This window comes from Dendropsophus ebraccatus, chromosome 7 (genome assembly GCF_027789765.1).
Source record: "Dendropsophus ebraccatus isolate aDenEbr1 chromosome 7, aDenEbr1.pat, whole genome shotgun sequence".
NCBI classification, from domain to species: Eukaryota; Metazoa; Chordata; class Amphibia; order Anura; family Hylidae; genus Dendropsophus; species Dendropsophus ebraccatus.
The window spans coordinates 89396366-89414975 of record NC_091460.1 but is presented as its reverse complement, the minus strand read 5'-3'; the positions used below and the strand labels follow the sequence as shown (position 1 = coordinate 89414975).

Here is an 18610-nt window from a genome sequence, read left to right as displayed (position 1 = left end):
GCAGCACTGTGGAGCGCTTTGTGGGTGAGCAGGAGGACTTTGTATTGTATCCTGTGTTTAATAGGGAGCCAATGTAGTGACTGGCACAGGGGGGAGGCATCTGTATAGCAGCTGGACAGGGAGATGAGCCTGGCCGCTGCATGGAGAATGGACTGGAGAGGGGAGAGTTTAGAGGAAGGAAGGCCGATTATTAAGGAATTGCAGTAGTCTAGACGGGAATGAATCAGAGCGACAATGAGAGTTTTAGCTGAATCGACAGTAAGAAAGGGACGGATTTTAGAGATGTTTTTAAGATGCAGCTTACAGGAACGTGAAAATGATTTAATGAGGAGTGAAGGACAGATCTGAGTCAAACATAGCCCCAAGGCAGCGGGCTTGTTGTGTAGGGGTTATGATTGCACCACAGACAGAGATGGAGATGTCCGGTGGGGGGCAGTTAGCAGAGGGAGGGAATACAAGAAGCTCAGTCTTAGCAAGGTTTAGTTTTAGGAATAGGGAGGACATAACGTTAGAGACGGCAGACATACAGTTACTGGTGTTCTGTACAAGAGCGGGGGTGATATCACGGGAGGAGGTATACAGCTGGGTATCATCAGCATAGAGATGGTACTGAAAACCAAACTTGCTGATGATTTGTCCGATGGGTAAAGTGTAAAGTGAGAAAAGGAGAGGGCCCAGGACTGATCCCTGAGGAACCCCGACTGTAAGGGGAAGAGAAGATGAGGTGGAGCCAGAAAGTGATACACAAAAGGAGCGGTCAGAGAGATAGGAGGGAAACCAGGAAAGAGCAGAGTCCTTGAGGCCAATAGAGCGGAGCATGGAGAGGAGGAGCTGGTGGTCTACAGCATGGGTCTCCAAACTGCGGCCCTCCAGCTGTTGCAAAACTACATTTTCCATTATGCCTGGACAGCCAAATCCAAAGCTTTAGCTGTCCAGGCATGATGGGAGTTGTGGTTTCGCAAAAGCTGGAGGGCCGCAGTTTAGAGACCTATGGTCTACAGTGTCAAATGCTGCAGATAGATCCAGGAGAATGAGCAGAGAATGGTCGCCTTTAGATTTGGCGGAGAGGAGATTAGAGACTTTAGTAATGGCTGTTTCTGTAGAGTGGTAAGTATTGTGACGCGGAATACTGTATGACTACGCTTCGCAGGTGCAGAAGAGTTTATTACAAAAATAAATTGTGACAAAAACACAGAAATAGACATACAAAAATTATAAATATAATCTACAGTATCCCTGCCTATGCTAAGAGCCCCCTGGTATGGGCGTCCCCAACTTCCAGGTGCAGAGGACCTCTCCCTGCACTCAAGCAATGAATCATATATCACAATGATAACATATGGTAAAAGGCAGGAGAACAGCTGATTTAGCGCACTGAGTTGTATCTGTGGCTTTAGTTACTCAGCCACTCTATGCTCATATATGTTTAACATAGGTATGAAAAAACAGACGTCCCACTTCTTCCAAACGCGTTTCCCCCTGCTGTTACAAATTGAGCGGGTTCATCAGGGAAATGTGTGGGTCTTGTGTAGAGATGTCGTGTTACTGTGAATTAATAATCACAGGGTCATTGCTGGTGTCAAGAAAATAGTAGCCCAGTCATAAGCGTATATTTCTAAAATTACCTTGATTAGTTGTCAATGGATGTCTTGAAATATCCCTCATTTTGTCTACAGCATTGCTTATCTGGGACATACACCTTCATATGCTGTCACATACAACCATCCTATCACGGGTGGATTGCGGCTCATCTTTGACCACTGAGGGAACCATTCATAAAAAAAAAAGGAAAAAAACTTATCACGGTTCTTCCTGGATGCTGACATCGCTGACAGCGTCTCACTGGACGCTGACATGTAAATCCCATAAGAATACACACTTACGATACCATCTCATATATGGCAACTACTCACAGTATCTTACCGTCTTAGATATATGCCTTTGAAGGTTATAGCGGGCCAACACTCTATATCAACGTGGGCCCCCAGGCTTGACAAACTAGGTAAATACCCCTTCATCCATGGGGGGTCTTATGCACAGTTGATGTATGTCATATGTAACATTCACGTGTCCCCACTAGATATTTCCTGTGAGGAATATCATCCCCATTGGCTAATCTGTCTGAGGGATATTTCAAGACATCCATTGACAACTAATCAAGGTAATTTTAGAAATATACGCTGATGACTGGGCTACTATTTTCTTGACACCAGCACTGACCCTGTGATTATTAATTCACAGTAACACGACATGTCTACACAAGACCCACACATTTCCCTGATGAACCCGCTCAATTCGTAACAGCAGGGGGAAACGCGTTGGAAGAAGTGGGACGTCTGTTTTTTCATACCTATGTTAAACATATATGAGCATAGAGTGGCTGAGTAACCAAAGCCACAGATACAACTCAGTGCGCTAAATCAGCTGTTCTCCTGCCTTTTACCATATGTTATCATTGTGATATATGATTCATTGCTTGAGTGCAGGGAGAGGTCCTCTGCACCTGGAAGTTGGGGACGCCCATACCAGGGGGCTCTTAGCATAGGCAGGGATACTGTAGATTATATTTATAATTTTTGTATGTCTATTTCTGTGTTTTTGTCACAATTTATTTTTGTAATAAACTCTTTTGCACCTGCGAAGCGTAGTCATACAGTATTCCGCGTCACAATACTTACGTAAGGTAATTATACTGTAGACAAGTATTAACACAATAACATAATAACGGTCATAGTTTGACCAACTATTACTTGTTGTTTTGAATATCGGGGTATTCCCTTTTCTGGTCCTACTAGACCCATTTATAAACTCACGAGGAGGGCATGGCTAGTTTTCTAGCGGACGGGCCTATATATCTCCTACAAGGAGAATATTAAGTCATTTTGGGAGACAAAATCATTGGAGAACTACATCAGTCATAAGATAGTTCCCAAAGCGCTAAGGATCGGCATAGTCCCGGCAGAGAGATCAAAAAATGCACGACTGATGGGCAAATGGGAACAAGAGGCTACAAACTCATCTGTACGCTTTATGCAGCTACTTCTAGACGAAGAAAGACTAACCCTAACAGACACTACTAAAAAACTAGAGGACACCATAACTAAGGCCCTGACACTAAAAGATAACCCTGACTTTAGTAGGAAGGAGACAGAACTAAAAGATCAAGTTGAGAGATATAAAAGCCAAATAAATGAACGCAAACACAAGCAGTTCGTCAGAGATCTTAACGACTTCAAAGAAAAACGAGCATATACACACTTGACGACACAAACTTACCAAGAGTCGGGCACTGACATTTCATCATCTGACACTGACACGTCAGGTACAGGACGCCCCAGAAGAACTAAGAAAAACCAGAGAAATCAAAATTACATCAATAGATCACCCTACTCAACCAGAAACATAGGTAGGGGAGGATGGGCACCGCCCAGAGGACAATACCCAAGGAGGGGCGGTGGCGAGAGAAGGGGACAGTACTACAACGCACAGGAGTGGACAGAGAGACAAACACAACCAAATACATTGGCCTCCACTTCCTCCTCCTCATCAACATCTTTTTTGCAACAGGGTGCCAACAACAGCGTAGACACATAAATACAGGGGACATTGAAACAGAACAAAATCAAATTATCAATCTATCCAGCCACCAACTTACCAGGGATGAAACAACACTCTTGAAGAAAGGCCTATCTTTTGTCCCCACGAATCGATTTGACCTCTTTTCATGGGTGAAAGACCTGAACTTATTCACTCGTAAACTAAAGTGGAGAAAGTTCTTCAAACTCCATGATAAAAGAAGATGTGCGGAACTAGACATGGATCCAGAAGACCTTAGAGGAATAGACACCCTCACCTCCTTGCTTGAGGAGAATGTACGGGAGAGGGGACAAGGACCTTTCACAGATTGTCAACTCAAGTCCAAAAGAATGCCACCAATAGGTAATGCCACCAATAGACAATGATAATATCGATGTTTTTCTCAGACTGGTAATCAATGAACTAGAAAAACTTGCTCAGGATCCACCCCCCACAATACATAATCTTACCTACAGGGAACGTCAAGCTATGAAAACACTAAAGGAGGATCCCACCCTGGTTATCAAATCAGCGGACAAGGGTGGCAACCTTGTCATCTTAGACTACACAGTCTATCAGAACATGTGTAGTAAAGCCCTGGCAGATAGAGAGGGCTATAGAGTTCTGACAATGGATCCGACCCCTACCTTTCTGAAACAACTCAGGATTATACTAGATCGCGCGCTTGACAAACACCTAGTGGATCAGAAGGAACACACATTTATACTACCAAAGAACCCCAAAATAGCAACATTTTATGGCCTTCCAAAAATTCATAAGGGGACGAATCCCCTGAAGTACCCCGATAGTATCTGGGATAGATAAAATCACACAAAACCTCAGTATCTACTTGGATAAAGTACTGAGACCATTTGTCACGAGCCTCCCTTCCTACCTACGCGATACCATGGACCTCCTTCTGAAGCTAGAGGACATAGTTATCGAAGAAGAATCATTCTTGTGCAGTATCGACGTAGAATCCCTTTATAGTTCCATCCCACATGAGTTCGGTCTGCTAGCAGTGAATCATTATCTTGGCTGCAGAAGTATACACCACAGGGAGCATAATGAGTTCATCTTGGAGGCACTTGAATTTGTTCTTACGCATAATTTTTTCCTATTTAACAACAGGATATACCACCAGCTCAGGGGCACGGCTATGGGGAGCCCTGTGGCTCCCACATATGCCAATTTGTTCCTGGGCTGGTGGGAGGACACCATCGTCTTCAGTGAGAGACATGCCTCCTACTTGGACCACATCACATACTGAAGCAGATACATAGATGACGTGTTGATCATCTGGGCAGGACCCCAGCAACGGTTCATAGATTTTGTTGGAACATTGAATGACAACAACGTGGGCCTCAAGTTCACTTCCGAATTGCACAACAACCAACTGTGCTTTCTAGACATCCTCATAAAAAGAGGAAGCAATGGACGTATCTTCACCGAAGCTTACCGAAAACCCACAGCAGGGAATAACCTGCTAAGATGGGAAAGCCACCATCCACATGCCCTCAAATGGGGGATCCCGAAAGGGCAATATTTACGGATTCGCAGGAACTGCTCTACTTTGGACACCTTCCAGGAAGAGGCCGAGAAACTTCAACATCGCTTCAGGGATAGGGGCTATCCGAAAAAAACACTAAAAGAAGCATACCATTTCGCGCTTCAGCAGGACAGAAGACACCTACTGGCCCCTCAACCCACTGAAGCATTAAAAGATGCAACATCCAGGATCATAGGAACGTACGATAGTGCAGCCCCGCACATCCGTGGCATACTGGAAAAATACTGGCCCGTACTCAAAATGGACAAGGAAATCAATGATTACCTACCGGACAAACCGCAAATTACCTATCGCCGAGGGAGGAACCTAGGAGATGACCTTACCCAAAGCCACTACGTACCCCCACCACTGAGAACTCGGACCTGGCTTGAAAAACAAAAACAGGCCGGAACATACAGATGCGGAGAATGCAAAGCCTGCCCCTATAAAGAGGTATCCAACTCTTTCAAAGTGGCACATGTTCTTGTCACCTTCCAAAACAGGACATACGCCAACTGCAAGACCTCTGGAGTCGTATATATGGCTACCTGCTAGTGTCCCTTATCGTATGTAGGGAAGACCAACAGGGAACTGAGACGCCGTATACTGGAACATATTGGAGACATCAGACACAGTCGGTTTAAACCACTCGCTACCCACATGCGTGCAAAACACGAAACAGACCCATATGGGATCAAATTTCAAGTACTGGAAACAGTAAGTCTGAATGCCAGAAAAGGGGACATTGACACCATTCTTCTACAAAAAGAAGCTAGATGGATATTCCAACTTCAAACCTTAGAACCGAAGGGTCTTAATTACCAACTCTCGTTTACCTGCTTTATCAAATCAGTATGGATCAATTCATTTACTACTAGCCCTGGCCCGTTTAGCCTCACACTATATCATGACCAACTCCCCCTCCTCCCCATCTTATAGCCCTCCTGAATATCCTTCTTTGTGGGCAATATCAACTTATCATCATCCATCTATCATTTTAGATATACTCTGATACTTTAGCCCAGCACTTTACATCTAGTTGGGGGCAACTATCTCAACCTTTATAGTCACTGTGCTTTACAACTAGCAAGATTCATTCGCCACATATGTATGTATCTAATATATTATGTATACAATCATATATCTGTGTGTGCGTACATACATACACGGGGTCCACTTGTCCTATAGTCCTTAGATACCATTTTATTGGGACAGTTTAACTTCACACATATCATTTATCATAGGTGAGGACCAGACATGGAGCGCATTTGCCCATTAGTCTGTTATCAAAATATCATGCATTACGGACTATCCTCTAGACTAAGATTTGATTTAGGGGTTTCCTAGCAACTTAGTGCACGCCATCTTATTATTGGCACATTTGGGTCACACGACCGGGAGTCCTTACACTCGAGACCTTGCTACCTAGCAACCCAGTGCACGCTATCCTATCATTGGCACATTTGGGTCACATGTCCGGGAGTCCTAACACTTGAGACCTTGTTACCTATTAACTAAGTGAACGCCACTCTATCATTGGCACATCTGCGTCATATGACCGGTAGCCCTAACACACGAGACCCTGTTACTCTCACTTCGTATAAGGCTACCTAGTAACCTCAACGACGCCTATACACCATTGGGTCACGTGACCGCTAATTCGCGCTCACGTGACCCAACGGCGCAGTAATCTAGTAGGACGTCCGGAGCGTCATGACGTCACACTATGCAGACACTGCCTATGACGCCCACTCCCCTCCCATAGGACCGCCCCAACCACTCACATAAGACGCTGGACGCCAAAGGACCGCCTCAATCTCTGACCTAAGACGTCGGACGCCACTGTACCCTGCCGGGCACGCGTTCTCATACCCTGGACACGCACATCATGGCAAGCCAGGACTGCAGATGCTGACATGTAAGTTTTACACCGAATATGCCGACATGTAAGTGTATGCTTAGACATATCCAGTCTGTTCAACCTTATGAGGTCAGTAATACTATATCGTACACTACATTCATTTTGTCTACAGCATTGCTTATCTGGGACATACACCTTCATATGCTGTCACATACAACCATCCTATCACGGGTGGATTGCGGCTCATGTTTGACCACTGAGGGAACCATTCATAAAAAAAAAAAAGGAAAAAAACTTATCACGGTTCTTCCTGGATGCTGACATCGCTGACAGCGTCTCTCTGGACGCTGACATGTAAGTCCCATAAGAATAGACACTTACGATACCATCTCATATATGGCAACTACTCACAGTATCTTACCGTCTTAGATATATGCCTTTGAAGGTTATAGCGGGCCAACACTCTATATCAACGTGGGCCCCCAGGCTTTACAAACTAGGTAAATACCCCTTCATCCATGGGGGGTCTTATGCACAGTTGATGTATGTCATATGTAACATTCACGTGTCCCCACTAGATATTTCCTATGAGGAATATCATCCCCATTGGCTAATCTGTCTGAGGGATATTTCAAGACATCCATTGACAACTAATCAAGGTAATTTTAGAAATATACGCTGATGACTGGGCTACTATTTTCTTGACACCAGCACTGACCCTGTGATTATTAATTCACAGTAACACGACATCTCTACACAAGACCCACACATTTCCCTGATGAACCCGCTCAATTCGTAACAGCAGGGTGAAACGCGTTGGAGGAAGTGGGACGTCTATTTTTTCATACCTATGTTAAACATATGTTAAACATATATGAGCATAGAGTGGCTGAGTAACCAAAGCCACAGATACAACTCAGTGCGCTAAATCAGCTGTTCTCCTGCCTTTTACCATGTGTTATCATTGTGATATATGATTCATTGCTTGAGTGCAGGGAGAGGTCCTCTGCACCTGGAAGTTGGGGACGCCCATACCAGGGGGCTCTTAGCATAGGCAGGGATACTGTAGATTATATTTATAATTTTTGTATGTCTATTTCTGTGTTTTTGTCACAATTTATTTTTGTAATAAACTCTTCTGCACCTGCGAAGCGTAGTCATACAGTATTCCGCGTCACAATACTTACGTAAGGTAATTATACTGTAGACAAGTATTAACACAATAACATAATAACGGTCATAGTTTGACCAACTATTACTTGTTGTAGAGTGGTAAGGACAGAAACCAGACTGAAGGGGGTCAAGAAGAGAATTGTCAGAGGTAGCGGGTTAAGCGGGAATAGACCAGACGTTCCAAGAGTTTAAAGATAAAAGGGAGATTACAGACAGGTCGATAGTTGGCAGCACAGGATGGTTCTAGAGAGGTTTTCAGTAATGGAGTGATGGAGTGTTTGAAAGTCGAGGGGAAGATGCCAGAGAAGAGGGAGAGGTTGAAGTTTTTAGTAAGGTAAGTAGTGACAACAGGAGAGACTGGACAAGGTGTGAGGGAATAGGGTCACTAAGGGTCCTATTGCACGGGCCGAGGAGGGCCCGATCAACGATGTAAATGAGCGGCGATCTGCTAGATCGTCGCTCGTTTACTGGGCCTATTGAACAGCCCAATGATCGTTGAGCGAGGGCTGCAAGGACATAGTTACCCATGTCCTTGCAGCATCATACATTACCTGTCCAGGCTTCTTCTCCGCGCTGTCTTCATCCCCGGGTCCTGAGCTCTATCTTCAGAATGGCCGGTCAGCTGATAGGCCACACTTAGCCAACCATAGGCCGAGGCGGTCCCGGCCTGTGATTGGCTGAGTGCTCAGTCAGCTGACCGGCCATTCTGAAGATAGAGCACGCGGGACTCGGGGATGAAGACAGCGCGGAGCAGAAGACCTGACAGGTAATGTATGCTGCTGCTGCTTGTCAAATCGGTCGCCCGCCGCACCACTATTCAACCGTAGCGATGCGGCGGTGGGGGGATGATTTTAGGTCTGGCCCTAAATGAACAATCAGCCGATGACTAGATCAGCTGATCGTTCTCTCTATTTCACCGAACGATAATCGGCCGAATCGGGCCGATCCGGTCGATTATCGTTACTGTGGAATAGGGCCCTAAGGCAGGTGGTGGGGCGAGAGAAGGAGAGGAGTCTGGAGACTTCCTCCTCTGTCACTGGTACAAATGCTGAGAGGGAAGAGGATGATATACAAGAGGGAATAGGATTAATATTAATTGGGGACTGAGAGATGATCTCCTGACTGATTGTGTCTATTTTGTTGTTTAAGTAGTAGGCTAGGTCTTCAGCGCAGGGGTTAGTTATGGGTCTCTGAAGATTGGGTTTAAGGAGAGAGTTGAGGGTATCAAAGAGGCGTTTTTGGGTTATGGGATAGAGAAGAGATCAGAGTGGTGAAGTAGGATTGCTTAGCACGAACTTAAAATGTAGAAGGTTGGCTGTTGTCTTGGATTTCCTCCACATACGTTCAGCAAACCTAGAACACCGTTTAAGAAAACGAGTTCTGGATGTGTGCCAGGGTTGTGGCTGTCTGCATCAGGCTGTTTGGGGTATAGGGGGTGCAAGTTTATCCAGGGTGGGTTTGAGGGTATCGTGGTATTGGTTGGTAGCCAGATTAGGACAGGAGAAGGAAGAGATGGGGGGCAATGATGACTGAATGATGCACGCAAGTTCCTATATGTGAGTGAGGTCGGGTGTTAAGAGGAAGACGAAAATTTGTTATCATAAAGGAGAGGACGTCGTGGTCTGAGAGTTCAGTGGTAAAGTTAGTAAAGTGGGAAACTGGGCAAAGTCTGGAGAAGACCAGGTCCCACCCTTGTGTGCCCGTGAACTTGCTGTACAAGCAAAGAAATTGCAAATTTCGTCCAGTATTGCTGGAGAACAACTGATAATGGTAAGGATCATGGGGTACAGGTCATTGTGATGTTGGAGGTGGTGGTGGTGGTGAAAAAACAGACTCCGTTTGTAATTTGTTTTTTAGGTCTATACAAAGTCAGACAAGTTATCAACTACAGAGTTCAAGCAGCAAAAGGAAAAGGTCCATTTTAACCCTGCTTGATAGAATTGAGTGAAGGAAAGTCTCAAAGGAAACAAGCGCAAAAATTTAAGTTCAGTAAAACTCAAATTCAAGCTACCCTTGCTGTTTTTTAAAGCAATGGAAAGAAAATGAAAATGTAAAACGCTAACGGTGGCAGCCATATGAAGAGGTACCGTGAAAATACCTATACCGTCTCTGGGGTCGGTTAACAGACCACAACTTCGCTAGGACGGTATCTGCGGTATTTCTATGTTCCCCTCTGAGCTTTAAGCTGCATGTGCCCCTGCAGATTACAGCACAGAGGGGAACATAGAAATACTCCAACCTCCCAGCACGTCATGAAAGAGCCCCCCAGTGCGGCCCGGCATGTCACACCCCCCCCCCCCCCCCCCCCCACGCGCGCGCGGTCGGTCCCAGTACGGCCCGGCATGTCACACACAGACAGGCGGTCTGTCTGTGTAGGGCGGTAGATAGAGATGAGGGAGGAGCTATAGGGAGATGCAGCACTGTGGAGCGCTTTATGGGTGAGCAGGAGGACTTTGTATTGTATCCTGTGTTTGATAGGGAGCCAATGTAGTGACTGGCACAGGGGGGAGGCATCTGTATAGCAGCTGGACAGGGAGATGAGCCTGGCCGCTGCTACATTAGAGTCGAGAGTTACTGACCATGTCTCCCGATGACAGCTGCCCGACACTGAGCTCAGGACCTGGTGGAGAATGAAGCCCCTTGAGTAAGTGACTGAAGTGGCTGGAGCTGCACTGTGTGAAGGGGCTCTTTATTGTTACACAAGAAAGCAATGCTCTGCAGGCTGTGCCTGGACTACAACTCCCAGCATTCACTGGGAGACCTGCTAACGCTGCGATTTGCATTGGGCTGGGTGAACTACAACCCCAAGCATTCACTGGCAGATGTGCTGCTGCTGAGATTTGTATTGTGCTGGGTGAACTACAACTCCCAGCATTCACTGGGAGACATGCTGCTGAGATTTGTATTGGGCTGGGTGAACTACAACTTCCAGCATTCACTGGAAGACGTGCTGCTGCTGAGATTTGTATTGGGCTGGGTGAACTACAACTCCCAGCATTCATTGAGAACCCTGCTGCTGAGAGTTGTAATTGGCCACAAGTTCCACATCTTAAATGAAATATCTATCAAGCAAGAGTTGAACTGCAACTCCCAGCACTCACTGGGAGCACTGCTGAGAATTGCAATAGGCCACAAGTTTCAAATTTCTACTAAATTTATCTATCTGGACTATTATGCCAGCTGATTACTATGACTCCCAGCATTCACCGTGAGCATTGCAGAGAGTTGCAGTGGGCGATGCTCCCTGTATAGTAATACACCCCAATCCCTATGTGCCCCCTGTACAGTCATACACCTCTATCCTTATGTGCTCCCCTGTGTATACACGTCCTGTAATGGCTGTATACTTTTATATACACGTCCTGTAGTGGCTGTATACCTGTATATACACGTCCAGGTCTCTACAGATACCCCCTAATAATAATAATAACAACAACAAGGCCCAGCCTTGTGCTGCTGCTCAGTGAGTTACTTTATTTTGACTCTGTGCCAAACTTGAGATATTTTGTTTTAATAGTCAAGTGGGTGTGGCTTGCAAAAGGGGTGTGGCTTACAAAAGAGGCGTGTCATTTGTTGTTCAATTATCGTTACCGCGACTACATGTGCCATTAACCGCGATATTAATTTAGGCCAATATCGCCCAGCCCTATGAAGAGATGAACAATGCAGTATTGGAATAGTTCCACCATGCACGCAAAGTTTACGTTTAAGTGGCTCAATGCTGCAAGGGAAGGCTTTACAGTTTGCTGCACAACTAGGAATTCAAGACTACCATGCTAGTAACAGACGGCTGAATAAATTTAGAACATAATTTTCCTTGCTGTTTGTGGTAAAAGCGCAAAGATGAACCTAGATGAGGTTACTGCTTGGAAGGAACGCCTGCATACCATAACTGCAGGTTATACAGACAAGACATTAACTGTAAAAAGGTGACCAGTGTAAAGGTGGGAAGTTAGCGAAACAAAGATTGACCATAGCCTTATGTGCCAACCTCTGTGAAGAAAAGGAGAAGCTAATAGTAATCCTTACTGCTATTAGCCCAACATTAGGAGACTACGTTAATATCTACCAGGAAGTGAAGCTTTAATAGGTGAGAATTTTTTTAATTTTTTTTTTTTAACTTTGCATGCTGCCTGTTTTAAGCAGTGTAAAAGCAGAGAGTGAGCCCCGTCACCACATGCAGGGATGTGCATGTTAATGAAAGTCACTGTGCTAGCATAGCCCAAGTATACACAATCTGTGTTCTGCGGCTTTCTATCACACAGTAATGCACATACAACAGGTCTATAAAATTAGATTTTTTTTTTTTTATTTGTAACATTTGAATACCAGAAACAAATAAAAAGTTGTGCATTATTAGAGTAGTGACTCCTTCACATATTACAGATCAGCATAACATGGTGGCAATACAAAAATTACAAAATAATACAACTCCAAGACAATGGGGGAAAAAGCAAAGTCATGTCTCCATTTTAAAATATGTTGTGAAAGTGGTGGAATCTAAATGCTAGAGAATAGTACCAGACTTCACCTGTCCTGAAAAGCCAACACATAGCAAAAAAGGATTAAAAAAAAAAAAAAAAAAAAAAAATTTGCTCAAAGAACTTCTAAAACAAGGTTGAAGATTTTCAGTAACGATTTGTAAAGCGTGCATCATTCGGTCTGTTCTGCCCAACAAAGTTTCCACCGCCGCCCTGAGGTCCCATTGTGGATGACATATTTTGGGAATTTTCATTTGAAGGAAAATTGCTGAATAAAAAAAAAAAAAAAAATGTATTAAAACCCATGTACATATAAAGAAGAAATCTGCATCTTATTTTCTCTGTTCTGGATGCAACTACCTGTGGCCAGGCAAAAATTTGCTGCGTGGCACTTTATGACAGACGTTTATCATGGCTGTATATGAGGTCTGCTGTAAAGCATGTCACTAAATACTGTTATGGCAGCTTAGGCAAGATGGCCACCCCATAATGGGCTATATTAATTTAAATAATTACATATCAGAAAATATAAACATTAGAGAAAATGATCATGTGCCATTATCCGGCTCTATTCAGTAAGTAATCTGGGGACACATTCTCTTAAAGTGTCACTGTCGTGAATTTTTTTTTTTTGCAGAAATCAATAGTCCAGGCGATTTTAAGAAACTTTGTAATTGGGTTTATTATCCGAAAAATGCATTTTTATCATGAAAAAGCAGTTTGAAGCTCTCCCCCCTGTCTTCATTGTTCTCCTATGGAGAGAGCTAAAGAAAAGACCAAAACAGGACAACAAAGAGTTAATCTACAAATCCCTCACCCGTTATCTCTTCTGACCATCACCAGTGACCTGTCTGAGCTCAGATTACAGCTGTCACCCAGCTCCGTGCCTGTAATCCTGTTATCTGCTTTCTGCTGCCGGCTAACTCCCTCCTTCCTCCTCCCCCCTCCCCTCTCCCTAGAGCAGACAGGGTACGACTCCTGCAACAAGTCACAATTTTCAGATTTTTTGCAGTGGATGAAAAAGAGGAAGGAGGGGGGGACCTGGGAAAAGGCTTTTTACATGCAGATAATGGCAGATTTGGCTAATAAACCCAATTACAAAGTTTCTTAAAATCGCCTGGACTATTGATTTCTGCAAAAAAAACAAACAAACAAAAAAAAAAAACGACAGTGACTCTTTAAGGACCCTCGGTTTGTGGTAGTTTGTCTTCATGATGAATATGGGGAGAATACTTGCATATTATTTAAATTACAGATAATTCATGTCCGCTTACCCATGAATACCTCCTCTATTTAGCTGCCCTTGTCCTGCGGGTACTGGCATGCCACGATCACCTGCAATGAGATGCAAAGCCTTACCCACTGATAATAAGTAATTGTGTCTGTATTGGCTCTGTATTATAGACTGCGCTTCTCACCTGGTCTAGAGGGATAATTGTCCATCTTGCGGCCATGATCTCCCCAGCCACGACCTCCCCTAAAAGGAAGAATATTTGTGTGCTGTTAAAATTAAGAGCTAAAAGTATCACTGTCATTTCAACTTTCAAAACCTAAAACAGCAGCTGTGAAATAAAGCAAGTTTGTAATTTACATAATTTTTTAATCATCATGAAAAACAGCACTTCCTGTGTTCTGACGTTCCCCCCCCCCCCCCAAGGAGTCTAAACACAGAAAAGTCACATTTTTCCCAGGCCATCTGCACACTCACAGAGAAGGCAGTCATGCGATTGATGGAAACATTGAGCCATGACACACTGTACTGGCCGGAACTTCATGTGTTCAGTCTCTTTTCAAGTAGACCTGAGACATCATTTGTCACAAGACAAGGAAGCAGCCAGAGACTGGAGGGCGGGAAATGGAACAGGTGGATGTTGGTGGCAGTGTGGGAGTCAGGGAGGTAAGCAGATGGTATTCTTCTCCCCAAGCAAGTGTTAATTTTACAGACTATAGGGGACTTTTTACATATAGAGCACTTGTGGACCGTGTGTGTGTGTGTTCTTTTTCATGTTGTTGTACAGGTCTGAAGCAAAAAGCATTTACATTATAATCCCCCAAAAGGCTGCAGTGATAAGTCATCTGGGAGAATTTACAGCCAGAAAAAAAAAAAAAAAAGAGAATCCAATCCCTATTAGGTTTAACCCCTAGACGAACCAGTACGCCATGGGTTACTGTCCCCAGATGACCCTGGGCGTACCGGTATGTCCTTTCCTATGAAGCGCACTCTGGAGCGGAGCATGCTTCATAGTAGGTGGGCGTCGGCTGCAGGTAAAAGTCCCCCCAAGAGGACTTAAAATGTGTTAAAAAAAAAAAAAAAAAAAAGTAAAAAAGTCTTTATAAATACCCCAAAGCCCCTCCCCCAATAAAAAAGTTTAAATCACCCCCCTTTCCCCATTATATAAATAAAACATTTTAATCGGACAATTACGCACACTATGGTATATTCTATGTTTATTTTTATACAACAATCATCACTACTAACAGCGTAGACGAAAAGAGGGGAAAAAGTGCCAGGATTACCGATTTTTTGTTACATTACATATATAAAAAATTTAATAAAAAGTAATCAAAACGTCCGATCTTCACAAATATGGTATTAATAAAAAGTAGAGATCATGGTGGAAAAAGTGACACCCCATTCAGCCCTAAAGGTGAAAAACTAAAAACAGTTAAAAGCGTCACAATAGGCCCATTTTATTAATTGCAAAAAAAAAAAAAAAAAATTTATATATATATATATATATATATATATATATATATATATATATATATATATATATATATATATATATATATATATATATATATATATATATATATATATAGTGCATTACGTAGACGCAGGAACCCCCCAAAAGTTACCATATTGCATTCTTTTTTTCGATTTCCCCAATTTATATCTTCATAAATAATAATTTTGGGTTCCATCATACATGTTATGGTAGAATGAAAGATGCCATTACAAAGTACAAGTACTCCTGTAAAAAAATAAGCCCTTACATGGCCCTGTAGATAGAGAACTGAAAAGTGCTAGATCTCTTAGAAGGGGAGGAGGAAAAAAACAAGAACACAAAAATGAAAATTTTGGGCTTGGTCCTCAAAGGGTTAATATAAAATCTAAAGGGGAGTTATAAAAAGCTGAATAGATGTGTTTTACAGGAAGCCTCTCTATGCAGCGTAGTTGACTACACTTTGGCGCATCCCCTGTACGTGTTACTCCATTCCTCCTCAGGTCACCATAGATGTAGCTAGGAAAGGCATCATTCTTACATATCCAGCACAATATATATGACATACCTTCCATGTGATGCTATATTCCTTACTTCATGAACGTGTCTACTGTTCTCTCCCCACCCTTCCCGGCTCTCTCTCATATGGCGATCTGAATAATTCTGAAATGAAGTCAATTATGGAACAAAGAATCTCCTTTAGTTGTTGCAGTTTCATGTTTAAGAAGTTCAGAAAGATAATTGCTGAAGATACTCACATCTCTGCCTCCCATACCAGAGCGAGAGTCGTCCCTCCTAGAAGTAGTAAGAGGAAGTTATGAGTAATCAAGATGTACCAATAACCAATTCAGCATGGAAGCCACACAGATCAGAGTCCGCACCTCATGTGACTAATGTTCTGTTACCCCTTAGTGATCAGCCATATGCAGACAGGTGGGGGTGGTCACTGCACACGGATTAGACCTCATTTGAGGGGGGGGGGGGAGGGAGATGGGTTGGGGTTTGCACATCAGTCTGATTGCCGTGGTTTAAACCTGTAGATGCTGCGATCAGGAGAGGGCGCCACCTCTCAGGGTTCTGATTATTATTAAGTTTATATTTTTTAAATAAAATTTTTTACAACAAAACATAAAAACTATGTAAAATTGTGTAGTGCTGAGACAGTGTGTACCTGAGGTTTATACATTACATTGTCTGTAAAATAAATGAGGGAGCAGAGCTTCAGGTGAACAGTATCGTCAGTGGATTGCTTTACACAGGGCATAAACTGCGGGATTATTCCAAAACTGCCAATCATAGCAGTGTCAGAGCTCAGGAATGTCCAAACTCCACACACGCGAAAGCAGCTTCAAATACGCGCTGTTTCCTGCACCCATTTACTTCGTGTTTTTTGGTGCAGCACTCTATGGAAGTAAACGGGTGCAGGTAACAGCGCTTCTTCTGTGATGGTATTGTGAGTAAGGTTTCTGATTTGTGCTTCCTTTGTGCTGTTTTTTTTTTCCTATCATCTCTCTGCATGGCTTTATTGTTACCTTATTTCATTTTTCATATTACATTAAATTATAGAAGGAAAAAAACTAAAACAAAAAAAAAAAACTAACAGATAAAATAAAGAAGCACTAAAAGAAACTAGATGAACTGGAATGCTACCTGTCAGCGTGCATGTGATCCATGTATCGGCCACGATCTCTAGTTACAAAATCCTGATATCGGTCCGCTCGGCCAAACTCATGATAGCGATCATCCATGGCCATTCTCTTGGACTCTGGCCAGTATGAATCCTCTCTCCTAAACATACGAAAAAGGAACATTATAAACATTTAGGTATTTCACAGGTGTCTATCATTACACAGCTCTATAGCGACCTGTACAGGTAAGGGTAGGGTCCAATGTATATGCACAGGTGGGAAGATTCCAAACACAATGCATAGCTTTCCCGATCTAAGACAGATTTGTAGCATCATATTTCAGAAGAGCTGCAAGGTTATATGGCCGCCCCACATTCCCCTTTAAAGTCCAGAGGGAGCAGCTTAAAGGATGAGAGAACTTTGTGTAAAAGGGATTTATGTGGGTGTATAAGCTACAGGACCTCAGAGCACCTTATATAACCATGAAATATCTCTAGCTATAGTTATAACTTCTACATGATATATCACTAATATATACACTCTCACATCTTATCCAACCAGCAGGTAACAATGTTTCCAATTTAAATTGTAGGTATTAAAACTATATAAAGATGTGAGGTGGTGGCTGTGGAATAATATCTGGAGAGAGCCTTAAAATTTACTTTACACTAATAAAAACAACAAATATTACATTATATTGTATTATTTATTAGAAGTAGAGAAGAGCGGATCTACAGTGGGAACAAAGTGAATCACTTTGTTCCTATCTGCATTCTCATCAGTTTCCCACGAATGGATCCATCTTTTCCCAGCACCTGGGGAGGAGGATCAGACTTCAAAACCCACAGCCTAAAGAGGAGAATGCAGATAGGAACAAAGCAATTCTCTTCAATCCTACTGTAGATTTGCTCCTCTCACATTCTTGTATAAGAATTTAGTAAAGAGATGGTAACTGTAAGGCACCACTTCTCCGAGACCGGATAAATGAATATTGGTAATGTAACAGATTATGGCTACTACCAAGATACTAGTAATGTAATAGATTATGGCTGATACCAGGATACCAATCAAAGTTTGCACCATTTAAAGTTCTTTCCCAGCAACATGTATGGAAACTGTATTCTCTTTACCTGTCAGGTTCTAGGGTCGGTTTGTGAGGGCCTGGGGACCTGACAGATTATGTAATTTGCAGCAAATTACATAAGGGTGACTGTATATGCAAAAGCAACGAACAATATGGTCAGCCACTGTTGGAGGTGGGATACATTATATCATAGTGCTTTCAATGTCACTTTTATTTTTCTTTTTAATAAAAAAGACTTGCACATGCAGAGCTGGCAGCGCCCAGTAAACACGTGCGTTCATCTAATGTGAATGGAGGTCTCACTTCTGTGACACATGGTGTTAATGAACACGTGGCCGATTTACCTGAAGTCTGTGTCGTAGGGCCTTCTGACCCCTGGTCGGCGATCCTGCTCATAGCGTAAACGTTCTTGCTGGCGACGAAGCTCCTCTCGTTCTCTCTGGATACGGTCCTGTTCGATCCGCCTTTCTTCCTCTATTCGCATTCGCTCTCTTTCCAGTCGCTCCCGTTCCATGCGTTCTCTTTCAAGGCG

At 43.2% G+C, this 18610-nt stretch overlaps 1 protein-coding gene across 1 annotated transcript in view; it reads right to left on the bottom strand.

The window, feature by feature from the left end:
• Positions 1-12444: 12444 nt before the first annotated feature.
• Positions 12445-18610, bottom strand: part of LOC138797557 (scaffold attachment factor B2-like) — a 48384-nt gene continuing 42218 nt past the window's right edge. The window contains exons 13-19 of the mRNA XM_069977874.1: positions 18423-18610; positions 17017-17154; positions 16125-16161; positions 15935-16029; positions 14059-14117; positions 13915-13975; positions 12445-12908 (exon numbers count right to left, since the gene is read on the bottom strand). The exon at positions 18423-18610 is cut by the window's right edge and continues 103 nt beyond it. Coding sequence (XP_069833975.1) covers positions 12788-12908; positions 13915-13975; positions 14059-14117; positions 15935-16029; positions 16125-16161; positions 17017-17154; positions 18423-18610 — 699 coding nt within the window. The 3' untranslated portion in view covers positions 12445-12787. The remainder of the gene's footprint in view (positions 12909-13914; positions 13976-14058; positions 14118-15934; positions 16030-16124; positions 16162-17016; positions 17155-18422) is intronic.